Raw genomic sequence first — 12,888 nt, 5'->3', positions numbered from 1 at the left:
ACCTAGTTAATCAGAGTGTGGAAGAAGCATGCATGTAACTGGCTTCCTCTTGGCATGGTTGCAAGAGATGCCATGTCTTCACAAAAATAGTAGGTTTCAGTCAACAGAAGGTACAAAAAACATTCTGCATAAAGGTGTGTTGGAATAGAAGAGCAAGGAGATCTAGATGGCAAAGAGGGAGAATGTGGCAGAAAGAAAAAGAGTGGGTCAGAAGTGGTAAGGAACAGAGCTGGAGAGACACAAGAGTTCAGAAATAATAGGTAATCAACTGACCTTAATCTCTGGTGTTGATTAAGGTCAACAGATATGCTGGTACTCACAACTTTAGTTCTTGTCATCAGTTTTAGTAGGGTTGGAACGCAATCTGAGGAAAAGAAATGATCACAGTGAGGGAAGAATAAGAATGTAATGGGTTGTCTTTCCACTGGCAGATGACAGCAAGGAAGGAAGGGCAAAGCTGGTAAAACTATAGAGATTTTAAAAATTATGGTAGAGTAGAGCATTTCCAATATTTGACTGGAGCAATTTTGATTCTTCCTAGCCTAGGATTTTGTTGCATTTTTCTCTCATTGCTTCCATGTCTTGTGAGATACCTTGTTTTATTTAGAAAATATCAAGAAGAACCATAGAAACTACTTGGTCATGCTCTTCCTTTCCTATGAGGAAACTGAAGTCCAGAGAGTGCACAGCTTCTTGTCTATAACTGTCTATATAACCAGTGTCAACTTCAGGGGTAAAAATGAAGAATCTTTATTTATGGTTCATTTGAAATCCTAAAAATTAAAGATAATAGCATAAACATAGCAACTTTATACAAAAAAGTAGATAAAAATAACTGACAAGGAAAGAATTTGGGGTAAATTCCTATTTAACTGCAAACATGTATTTTGAGCTTTTAAAGTCCCTATTTTCCAAGATACTTCTATAACACACAAAAGTGACATTATGTGGTACCTACCCATGGCATTTCTCGAATCACAAATGAAGCCTTTGGAATCGATGGTCAAAAACTTTTTAACAATGTGAGTGTTTTACATGTGTCATAGTAGAGGAAAAGAATGGTAAAAATGAAAACTTGATACAAATGAGTTCTTTGATAAAAAGTACTCTGGCTATGCCTGGCATGGGGCAAGTTTGGACTAACCAGCCCAGGATAACCATCAGTTCATGTATCCGTTTGCTCTACTATACCCTTCTACTTTTTAGTACTTTTGTTATGTATTTTCTATTTGGGGATGCCCAATTAGAAGGGGATGCCTTTTTTTTTTTTTTTTAGATAGAAAACCGAGAAGAATCAGCTTAGTTCCTGAGAAACTTCATTATTTAATAATAAGAATAAAGAAGAAGAGGAGGAAGAGGAGGAGGAGAAAGAATGAGAAGTTCTTTCAGTTCATAGTAAATATGCTAATTTTAAGCATAAAGTAAGTACTTACCCATTTAATCATGTAATATTTTGATCATTTTATTAACACAAAATAAAGCACTAATTGATTAGAGTAAATAATAAGATAGTTAAGGTTCATATTTCTGAAGTTGTTACATTAATTTCCTTTTATTGTGAAATTAGTTGTCAAAAATCTGTGTGTGTGTGCATGTGTGTGTGTGTTGGAGACATTAAGTATTGAAAAGTTAGAGCATACTGAAAAAGAATAATTGATAAACTTATTTGTGCTTCTTAAAGCCTTACTGAAGAAAAGTTATAAAACTTAAAAGTGGTAATATAGTAATACCACAAGGAGCATGAGAGAAAGGCATGAGAGGGAAGAAAACCCTTTCTAAAACTAGGTAAGCATATTCAAAACATATTCTTATCATTTCAGTCTGAGAATTGTGCAGGTGATACTGAAGTTTAAGAAAGGATCCTGGAGGATGGGATTCTTTTTTTTCAAAGGTAGAAGAACTAAACAGTAAAAAATAAAGGCAATAGAAGTAAAAGAGAGATAAATTATACTTAGAAATCTCATTTCCCTGAAGTGATCTTTAAAAACATATAAATAATAGAAAAGATAAATTTGAAAGACTTTACATGCCTGGGCCAATTTAAAATACAAGTTTATATTTTGATGTGTTAATACTGGCTTCTCAATTGTCCTTTTAAAAGTTGAGAAGGAAACTTCAGTGAAAATTAGTTTATACAATTAATCTGGTAGTTTTGGGGTGAGAACACTTCATACTAAAGAGAAATATAAAGGAGTATAGTGAAACTATCCTCCCAAATACATATATAATAATGGAAATATATGTGAACATATTATATATATGTGTGTATGTGCACACTTACATATAATACATGCTTATATATACACATGTACATGAAATATGTGTGTTAAATATGGATCTGTGTTTGTATCCATACAGACATACACAGATACACACAGGGATTGGTGAGAAGCAAATGAAGGCTGATAATTACAATGTGAAATGGTGATTTTTTAAAATGCATTAAAGCATAAAACCAGACCGATCTCAATAGGGAGGAAAGGACACAGAGAGCCTAGTGTGTAAACTGCCGCTCTTTTCATTGTTGGGTCAATGTGCCAGCGGTGCTTTCACATGGAACATAGTGCAGACATGAATCAGGATGGCTCTTCCTTGGTCTGCCTTTGGAATTGTGCTGTTGTTAGGTCCATAGACTAGATTCTCCATATAGGGTTCTTTTTGTGATTCTTGATTATGACCCCCTGAGGAAGTCAGACCAGCCTGGGGTTACTGGAGATGGTGTCTTGCTTGGCATATTTATCATCCACAAATCATCTGCTATAAATATACCTCAGCGGGATCATCATCAGGCTGGCTCAGTAGCCTGCAATTTATGAAGGTTATGGGAAACAGTGTGAAGGGTGAAGTGCTTTATTAAGGGTGGCTTTCTCCCTGACCCAGTCCCGTGTTCTACTTGAATGTAAATGACCCTGGGAATGAGTGCTCCTTTCCATTTAGGATTAAGTCTTTTAAAATTATCCCTTTCAGCTATTATTCTTATGTCACTATATCATGACTTCAAGATTTTCTAAGAAACATCAGAATCACAGTGTTCAAAGATAATGTGAGAAATTACTAGGTGCAAGATAGACATAGATCTAAAACTCACATTGTTTTCTTTTTATGTACAAATCATGCAAAACATTCTCCTTTTTTTTCCCATTTTTTTAACATGTCATTAATCTCTATTTTTGCTTCTCATAAAATAACAGAACTGACCAAAATGTCTTGCAACTATCATAATTATAATCTCTATGGAATTTGGAATAAAGGAAATGTAATTCTTTGTATTACTGAATGTTTGTTTTTAAAAGAAAACGTGTTTGCTTAAGACACAATGTTTAGGATTATGCCCTAGACACAAACCTTATTTTCCTTTCACCTTCCCTTAAATGAATAAAAAATATTGTAATGAACCAAAAATGACACAAAACCAAAATGCCACAAAGGCTGCTCTCTCAGCCAGTGAATGTTCCTGGAACATGGTTAAAGCTTGTTGGATGGGGAATGATTAACTGTTTCCCTTACAGGATGTTATTCTGAACACTTGTCCTAGAAGAGAAAGCCTTGAAGAGGGTCACCCTATTAATATGTATTAAGAAGTAAAGGGCCAATTTTAATATTTCAAGCAACTCCGGTGAATAAAAGATCATTGGCACCTTTCTATTTTCACTATAGTCCTATTTTAAAATAATGTTCTTGGCTCTCCATTTGCCCCAGGGGAGAGGAACAACAAGAGGAAGAAAAATGCAGAAAGAGTACAGAGAGAAGATGATGGAAATTTGTTTTATTCAACTTCACCTGCCGCTCAAGCCACTCACCCTTAGGAAGACTCCGACACTTCATAGGAATTACCCATTCTGGTCTCCCCCACCGAATCACCACACTATTTTGCCACTTGTTTTGCAAACCACCAACTGCGTTTACAAGTAGAAACATAATCAGTAGGCGAATGACCTTTTGCAGCATTGTATCTGAAGCTAGTTCATCAAACACTTGTCAGCCAACCGTCCAGCGGGCCAAATAAATAAAGGTGGGGAGTGGTGGAAATTTATCCTTTTTGTTGCTGCTAAATCGAGAATCCGGTAGCTTTTCCTCCCCCTTTCCCTCGTTTTTTTTTTTTTTTTTTCCTTTTTTTTTTTTTTCTACCACTGTCCACAAACCTGTTACTAGGGAAACTTAAAGAAGAATCAGATACATTAAGAAAACAAAAGTTTAGACCCCCCACAACCATGATCCCATTGCCATGCAGAAAGCAATGCAAGATGCCCAACCTCGGTCGCCGCACCGCGGTCCTGACAAAGCCTGTATCTAGCCAGAACAAACAAGATGTTAATTGCAGCCTCGCTGAGAAAAACTAGTATTGTTCCAGCCGGAGACACGCAGCATTTCGGGAACTGAGATGTGCCCCGTCCGCTGAGGACTGGATCAATTCATCTGAACCCCGGCGATGAAACGACAGCTCTTCGGCTGCGACAGGTCCGCGCTGAAAGAAAGACAGAGACGATCAAGTCCAGTATTTACTTCCCAACACTCAGAGTCGCCTTCCAATCCTCCGCAACCCCCTAGCTTCGCCTCCCAGTGAGTTTCCCTTACAGTTGGTCGCCGCCAGCCCCAGCGGTGGGAACTGAGGGCGCAAAAACCTCCCAGACGCAGAAAATACCGCTTTCGGGACGTGCTTGGTTTTGAGTAGCCGTGACGTGCAGGCTCACCGCGGCCCTGGCTGGAGCACCGCGGAGCCCCCCTCCCGCCCGCTTCTCTCCCGCCCTCCCGCCGGGCCTCCCTCCTTTCCCACCCCGCCGCTTCCCTCCTCTTCTCTCACGCACACCCACCCGCGCCCCCGGGAGGCAAGAACTACGGGAAGGCACAGCGGCCGCGTAGCGCTCGTCGAGCCTCTGGCCGGCCGCCTGGCGCACCGTACCGGTGCCGGCGCCGGGCGCGGGGCGCTGGGCGCGCGGCGCCCGGGGACGCGCGCGCGCGAGAGCACGCGGGAGTCGGCGCGCACGCGCACCCCGGGGACGCGCACCCCCTCCTTGGCGCGCGCCCCGGGGAGAGCGAGCGCCGCGCGCCGGCGCGCACACCCGAGACAGAGCTTTACTATCTCTCTCCCTCTCGCGCCCCTCCTCGCTGGGCATTCAAACAGCTTTCCGACATCACCAGCCAAGGATTTTTTTTCCCCCCTCTCCTTAGTCGCGGTCCGTCCATCAGTACCTGCGGGGGGAGGGGGAGGAGGAGGAGGAGGGAGGAAAGCGGAAAGAGGAAAGAGCATAAGCTTGAGCCTTCCGATCCGACCACGAATACTCCTGTAATAAACCCACCGCCCCAACAAATCTGCCTTAGCAGCCGCTGCTGCCGCCGGTCACTTCTCGTCTCAGCGCTTTCTTTGCTTCTTGGCTCATCGGTTTGTTGGGGGTAGATTTGATAAAAACAAATCCTTGCTTTTAAGCCACTTGCATATTTTTGTTTCTTTAGAGTCTCTCTACGGGGGGCTCCCCCCTCCCTCGGTTGGAGGTTGGATTCAGTTGGCTACGGCGTCAGGCTCCGGGGTCCTGGGGGCTTTTTTTCTCCCACCCCTCCCCTCTTTAATTTTTCTCCCCCATCTTTTGCTTCTCTTAAGTGTGCATTTAAAAAAAATAAATAAAATAAATCCTGATTTTTGAAGCTGAGCCGGGGAAAATGGGCAACGGTGATTGGGACCGAAGGGGAGTCTCTCCGTCACTGTTGCTGGGACGCGTGCCTGTGCTGGTGTCTTAGAGCAAGAGCCTCCCTGAGCTTTCGGAGTGGAAGGTAAGGAAGGGGGTCCAGGGGTCACCTTCCCTCTGCCAGGGGTCGCCACCGAGGAGCTTTCGTCTAGGTGTTTGCGGAGGGAGGACAAGGAAAGGAAAGGCTGTTGCTGGCAGATGGAGGGGCTACGACCAAACCCGACTGTCTGCATTTACTTAAACGCCGCAGTTGAAAAGTTAGAGAAGTCTGTTTTTCAAGAGATGTGCATGGTCGGAAGGAACAGGCAGGGAGACCTAGAAAATCTGACGGTTGTGTGTGATTGGGGTGATTTTATGAGGAGAAATTTTTAGGTTAGAAGGAAGTTAAGATAAGGGGAGGCAGTGGGTCTTCTATTGGGGAAAAAATTTAGTGGAGTGATGGCGCCGTCTATGTTCGGCTAAACTAAAGTGTCACCCAGAAAATCAGTTTGGAGAATAGCTAAACTAAATGCCGGTTTGCTTCTTAGCAGGACACAAATAAATAAATAAATACAGCATCCTTGAGATCTTGGTAGCCATCCCTTAGACACCGCCACCCCATTCTTTCTTTCTTAAAAAAGGGAAATACAATTGTTTGAACTGGCCCTGCAGTCGGGGACGGGGGTGGGGGGGCGGCAGAGTTCAGGGATTCATTTTTGATTCTTTAGTATAAAACAAGGCTCCGTACACCAAGGCTTAAGGATTAAAATAAAGAGCATTATATTGAGGGGGCTCTCTTGAGCAAGCTTGAAAGTGAAATCAGAGCTATTTCCTCACTCTTTCTAATCCTTGATGAGCACAGCAATGCAGACATGCACTGTCAAATAAATGGAAGCAAAAGTACTGGATTTCATTAGGAAAAGAAATACGACCTCTTTTTGAGTTACCGATTATAAAATGAAGCCCCTTTCATGGATGGAATTCCTAATTTAGACACTTATTGTCACATTGGCTCTCAACGCCTACACTCTATCCTGAAGAACACTGCGCAGACCTGCATTGCCTGCAAAGTGCAACAGCAAAAAAAAGAGGAAATTATTTCCAGAATTTCCTGCAACTTTCCCAATTTTTTAACCTTTACATGCTCATTGGCTTTATTTTCTCAAAAAGAAAATGCATTATTCATTGAGCTATATGCTTGAAACGGAGAACACTGTTTTGATAGTCCCAGCAGTTCTGATGTTATTTTAAACTGCTGCTATATAGAGATTTAGAGTTGGGGCTGTTTTCTCCTATATCAAGACATAGAATTTGAATTATGATCTGGAAAATGCAGATCTATCTTCAGGGACTTCGGTCACTGGTATTTGTGTGCATGCGTTGGTGTGTGTTATGCAATGGGAAGGAAGAGGGTTTTATCCTTTGGTTCCGAGAGGACCCAGGCAAAGACACGAAAACTCTTAACTGTCTATATGTCTGTATGTCTGTCTCTGTTTACAGAACAGTGGAAGAGACTGCAGCCTAAAGACTTTTATAATTAACTTGGCATCACTTTTCTCAGCTCAAAGGCTAAACAAAAAAAAGCAGTGTCATTTATTCTAAGAAATAACTTCTTAAAGGTTAAAGCTGAAAAAAATTCAAGTTATTTTTGGATAACAACTTACAGAGGTAAATATAACCAGGATTACTTTATTATGCAAGGCCAGGTTAAAAAAACATAAAGAAAAGGAGCTTTGGAGCTGTTGTTGGAAAGGGAGCAATTCAGTAACTGAAATCTGCTAGGAAAGAAAATGCTAATGTCTTTTATCTACCATGTATAAATCTTAAATTGCAGTAACTAGAGTTAAATCTTAAATAACTCTAGATAAAACAGCCCTAATTAGAAAAAAAAAAAATTAAAAGGCTGAAGCCAGCTGTGGTTCTGGGATTTTTCACCGACATCGCCTTTGGATACAGATACTAATACAGTGATCCACTTTATGTATCCCAAGAGGGCATGTCACATTGAAATGACTGTCTTAAATCTTGGTTCTCAGAGGTGATGTTGAACAACAAGTCTTCCCTATGTATCTACCCATCTATGCCCTTTCTCAGATAATGGGCTTAAAATTCTATTAATCCAAATGAATGTTGGTGTTTTTGCACAGGAATTCCCATCAGTTCACACGATGGTCCCTGCAAAGACAAGTATGGGTATTTGGGAGATGATGTTTCATCTGCAACTAATTATCATTTGTGCTTTTAAAATTGTGGCCATCCTTTATCAAAATTGCTTTTCATATTCAAGGTAAAAGAAGTAATGTGATGACAGCTGTTCCCAGATTATCAGATTAGATTGTGTGTGATGATGTTTTCTTCAGGCCGACTGAGGGAGAGAAAAGGTTGTATAGGTTGCTTAAAAAGATTTCAAAAATTAAAAACTTAGGTTATGATATTATTTAAAAGGTATGTTTTCCTCCTCTTTCAATAGAATCATAATGTACTGGGAGGAAATCCTGGTAGATAAATTACAGCGTTCCTGTTAATAATCTATTAAATATTATTTTTAAAGTGAATGTAGAAAATTTGGTCATTGTGAATGACCACGTGAGGGCGCTGTTCACACAGCCACCGATAATTTCCTAGCATTATAAAATAAAAAATTACCTGCCCTTTTTTTAAAAAGGGTTTTTTACTGAAATCTTGAAAACAGCTGGCTGTAATATTGGAAGGAGTTTCTTTCTTCAATGCGTGTAGACTCCTACTTGCATTTTACTTTCATTGCCATTTTTACAGGCCAAATGACATAGGATGAAGGCTGTTCGTAACCTGCTGATTTATATATTTTCCACCTATCTCCTGGTTATGTTTGGATTTAATGCTGCCCAAGACTTCTGGTGTTCAACTTTGGTGAAGGGAGTCATTTATGGATCGTATTCTGTAAGTGAAATGTTTCCCAAAAACTTTACAAACTGCACTTGGACGCTGGAAAATCCAGATCCAACCAAATATAGCATTTACCTGAAATTTTCCAAAAAGGACCTTAGCTGCTCTAACTTTTCCCTCTTGGCTTATCAGTTTGATCATTTTTCCCATGAAAAAATAAAGGATCTTTTAAGAAAGAATCATTCTATAATGCAACTCTGCGATTCCAAGAATGCTTTCGTTTTTCTACAATATGATAAAAATTTTATTCAGATACGTCGGGTGTTTCCAACTGATTTCCCAGGATTACAGAAAAAAGGGGAAGAAGATCAGAAATCTTTTTTTGAGTTTTTGGTATTGAACAAGGTGAGCCCAAGCCAGTTTGGTTGCCATGTATTATGCACTTGGTTGGAGAGCTGCTTAAAATCAGAAAATGGGAGAACAGAATCATGTGGGATCATGTATACAAAATGCACCTGCCCTCAGCATTTGGGAGAGTGGGGGATCGACGACCAGTCGCTGGTTTTGTTAAATAACGTGGTGTTACCCCTGAATGAGCAGACCGAGGGCTGCCTGACCCAGGAGCTGCAAACCACCCAGGTCTGCAATCTTACCAGGGAGGCCAAGCGACCGCCCAAAGAAGGTAAGTGCCCATCAGAGAGGGAGAGATGGGAGGGAGGGGCGTTTGGAGATGGCAGTAAGATGTGATGTTTCAACACACAGGCTTAATCATTGCTCTTTAACTCTATCATCTTTGGAGTCATTTGGTTTGTGATCTTCACTAATAAAGGTCTCTTAAGCTAATTTTGGGTTTCAACATTTTTGAGACAGGGTGGTGAGGATGGGATAGCTCTCATCAATATGCCCTGGTAGTGTGTCTGGAATATTCAGGAGGAAAGAGAGGCAAAAATGTGGGGCCAGTTAGCCTTGGAGGTTGTTGACGGGGGAGGTTCTTTATTGGCTGCAGCCTCTTGGGGAGACCAAGATATATACAGTCGCGCTCTCTCATGCACACACCTGTGAAATGAATTTGTAGGATTTCTACCTTATGCTAGAGCCCTGCAAAAAAGTAACCTTCACTTCCTCTAGCCTTTGCCCTGTCTCACTGTCTCAAGCAGGACCCCTTTAGTTGTACTGCCCTAAGTTGGGGAAGCAGGACAAAATGGTGACACAAATTCAATAGCAAGTCTGTTTGGACCAAATGACTTTCTGACACCTGAAGACAAGGGTATCCCCCTCCCCCACAGGCCCGATATTAAAAAAAGAAAATGCATTGCACAATAAATCCTGTGTGCTTGCTCTTTCGTGGGTCAAGGAAACCCCACTGGAAGCGCAAACTCTGGGGTCTCCCGGCTGTGAAGTCACTTGGAGGCAAGGGTGAAGGGCAGAATTAAAACACATGCTGATCCTGTAAAACATGATAGCCCTCTTGTGTGATTTTTTTTTTTTTCTTTTGCTCTTCTGGGTCCCCTCTTGGTACACATGAGGAGAGTGGGAGCGTGTCAGAGATGAGCTAGATGGAAAAAATAGTGCAACGGAAATGCAGAGGAAAAAGAGAAAGTACAGGAGTGATTTTCAGCTTTCACCCAATCCCCAGTGGGGGAGCTACCGGAGGATTTCAGATTGTGGATTATGTTTAATAACGCAAGAAAGCGGACATATTTTGAGAAAATGACTTTTCCTGTTTGGAAGGTTAACGGATGTGTTCCATTCGTTTGAGGACAGGCTGATACATATTCTCTCTCACTCTCTGATCCTGCAACTAGAGAGTGTGTTGATTTTTTATGCAGGAAATGTTTTCTGATCTCCACAAAGATCCCTGTCTGTGGAAAGGGACAGCCAAGCTCCAGTCCCTCTTTCCTCCCCCTCCCCCAACAGAAGTTGTCTTTGTGGCCAATATAAAATTGACACGTTGTTGGAGAATTTTCTTTAAGAGTAGCCAAGGCTTTGTAAGGGGGGAGGAGGGAGGGAAAGAGAGAAGGGTTTAACTAGCTAAATGCAATTTCTCTGCTGAAAGCAATTTGGGGGCTGGGGATTTATGGAGGAGCAGTGGTACAAGAGGAAAAGATGTGTTAGAAAATAAATGCAGACTAATGGCAATGAGAGAGGGTTGAAAACCTTTTAAGATTTCTACAGGTCAGTGTTTCACTAACAGCTGTGGCTGAAGAAAACAAAGTGGTTTTAAATTACAGGAGTTCTTTTCTCTAGTAAAAATCCCAGAGAAGCACTTGCAACTGCAGGGATGGTATTTAACACCATTTAAAACTAATTAGTGTCCCCTAGAATAAGAAGCTACAGTACACACACAAAATGTGATGCTACAAGCTGGCTAATAAGACAATTATCACCAGAAACTAGTATTTGTTTGTTTGTTTTATTGTTGTTTTAATATAATCCAGAGAATCTGATTTTTCAATGGTTAAATTCCTATCTTGAAACTGACTGCTGATGACAAATGGAAAGTGAAGCCAGTTTTGCAGGCTTTTTTTGGTTAATGTCAGCAAGTGACACAAAGTTGTGTGCACATTAAGCATGATTTTCAGAGATTTTGCTGGTCATGATCATGAGATATGAGTTGAGACAGTGCCGCGACTTATAGAAGTTGGACAAGATAGCCATTTGTTCTGTAAATGAGTAAGAATATGAGTGATTTTAGACATTCGATGTATAAATCATGTGGGAGCACATCTATTTCTTTGGGCTAATTAGCTGGCAAAATGAGAAAGGAATAGCTCCACAGACAAATAAGTGATTGTGTTAAAATTATCATGTTAATAAAACTGAACTAGCAAAAGTTTATATAATAGGGGGCGAATATATGCTGTATCAGTAAAATTGCACAGCCTGTATTCTCTTTATTCTAAATTTGTGTTCTTTAATTGTTTAGGTATTCTGAGTCAGAAAGGTAAGGATAAGTAATTCCTGATGACATAATTGTAGCTGATGCATTTATAAGTAATTCTTATAAAATATATACGGCACTCCTTACCTCATTCAAAGAAGACCTTTTTGGCTATGCTGCGTTGTAGGAAAGGAATGTGAAAATCTGCAGGAATGTGAAAATCTGCAGACTCTTAATTTAGTAAAATTTATACAAATTCTATTAAATCTTAAATATTTTATATAAATGATATATAAAATCTTAGAATTATTTAATATCATTTCAAATAAATTGCCACTTCATGATACTCACAAGGTTAGAGGTTAGCAATTACATATAGTTGTGCTACTCATGTCTAGTTTTATTCCAAAATGTCTTTGCTTTACTTAGTAACATGTAATCCCAGCCTTCGAAATGAGGTTTTAAAAATTCTACTTAGATTTTCTATTAATGTAGGATTTCTATTTTCTATAGAAAAGACTGTCCTGTAAGTCATCAAAGGAATAAATACAAAATTATTCTCCACAGTGTTTTACTTCTCTTTTATTCACTGTAATAAATACTGAAAACCTTGAGTAGAAATCTCTTCCACATTCATTGCATCATAGAAATGGCGCACATTGGACAGAAGAGTCTTTACATGCAGTAGATGCAGTTCTAGGTTGTTTAGTGTGGTGCTGATGGGGATGGTAATGGTGTACCAAATGCTCAATGTTTTGAATGCATCCATTGAAATCACAAAATCATATCTAGTTAGTATTGAGGGAACTATAGGCTCACAGGACTGGAATGTTGATTTTGTTGACATTGGATTTCTACTAAAATGTTTGTTAATAATACACTCACGTACTGAAGAATTTCATAGCCAGAAAACAGCAAGAAGAAAACTATCTCTGTTTTTAGTGACACCAACAATTACAAATGTTATTGTGATTACATTATAGAAGTGAATAATTGGATTGATGCTTTATTAACGTGTTAAATATTAGTACATTTAGGTCTCTTTTAAGATCACGTTTGATATATTTGAGGGTGATAGGTGATTATAGAAACTTAGTTGCCATTCCCCAATTTTTATGTGAAAATTTGAAAACAAAGTAAATCAATAAAATGAAGCCTTTAAAAAATAATGATGTCTTACTTTAGGCAATTAAAAAAAAACTGTCTATATATAATGTATATAACCTTTTTAAAAGGAAACTCAAGTGACATTGCTGTTTACCTGGTTTTCAGATACTGGCATTTATTCATGAGGTCTTTACTATGTTTTATAGTATATATGTATATATATACACACACACACACACACCCCATAGATGATTCTGGACCTCAGAGCTAAAATAGAAAATAGATGTGATATAGGATACTACTTCATACTATGTCACCTAAAATAAGCAATTAAAACAGTTTTGGCGGAAAAATTCTCCACCAGCGTATCTAAAT

General features: G+C 39.8%; 1 protein-coding gene across 5 annotated transcripts in view; it reads left to right on the top strand.

Annotated features, from left to right (window-relative positions):
- The first annotated feature begins 5,113 nt into the window (after window positions 1-5,113).
- Window positions 5,114-12,888, top strand: part of ADGRB3 (adhesion G protein-coupled receptor B3) — a 721,030-nt gene continuing 713,255 nt past the window's right edge. For 4 of the 5 annotated variants that reach the window (XM_053904766.1, XM_019417654.2, XM_019417653.2 and 1 more), the window contains exons 1-2: window positions 5,114-5,766; window positions 8,436-9,207. In XM_053904766.1, coding sequence (XP_053760741.1) covers window positions 8,451-9,207 — 757 coding nt within the window. In that variant the 5' untranslated portion in view covers window positions 5,114-5,766; window positions 8,436-8,450. Of the gene's footprint in view, window positions 5,767-7,160; window positions 7,329-8,435; window positions 9,208-12,888 lie in introns of all 5 variants that reach the window. The other variant, XM_019417652.2, reaches the window with a different exon arrangement.

This window comes from Panthera pardus, unplaced genomic scaffold, assembly GCF_024362965.1.
Source record: "Panthera pardus isolate Hobbes unplaced genomic scaffold, ASM2436296v1 HiC_scaffold_17, whole genome shotgun sequence".
NCBI lineage: Eukaryota > Metazoa > Chordata > Mammalia > Carnivora > Felidae > Panthera > Panthera pardus.
The sequence above is the reverse complement of the archived record's forward strand: the minus strand, read 5'-3'. Positions and strand labels throughout refer to the sequence as shown.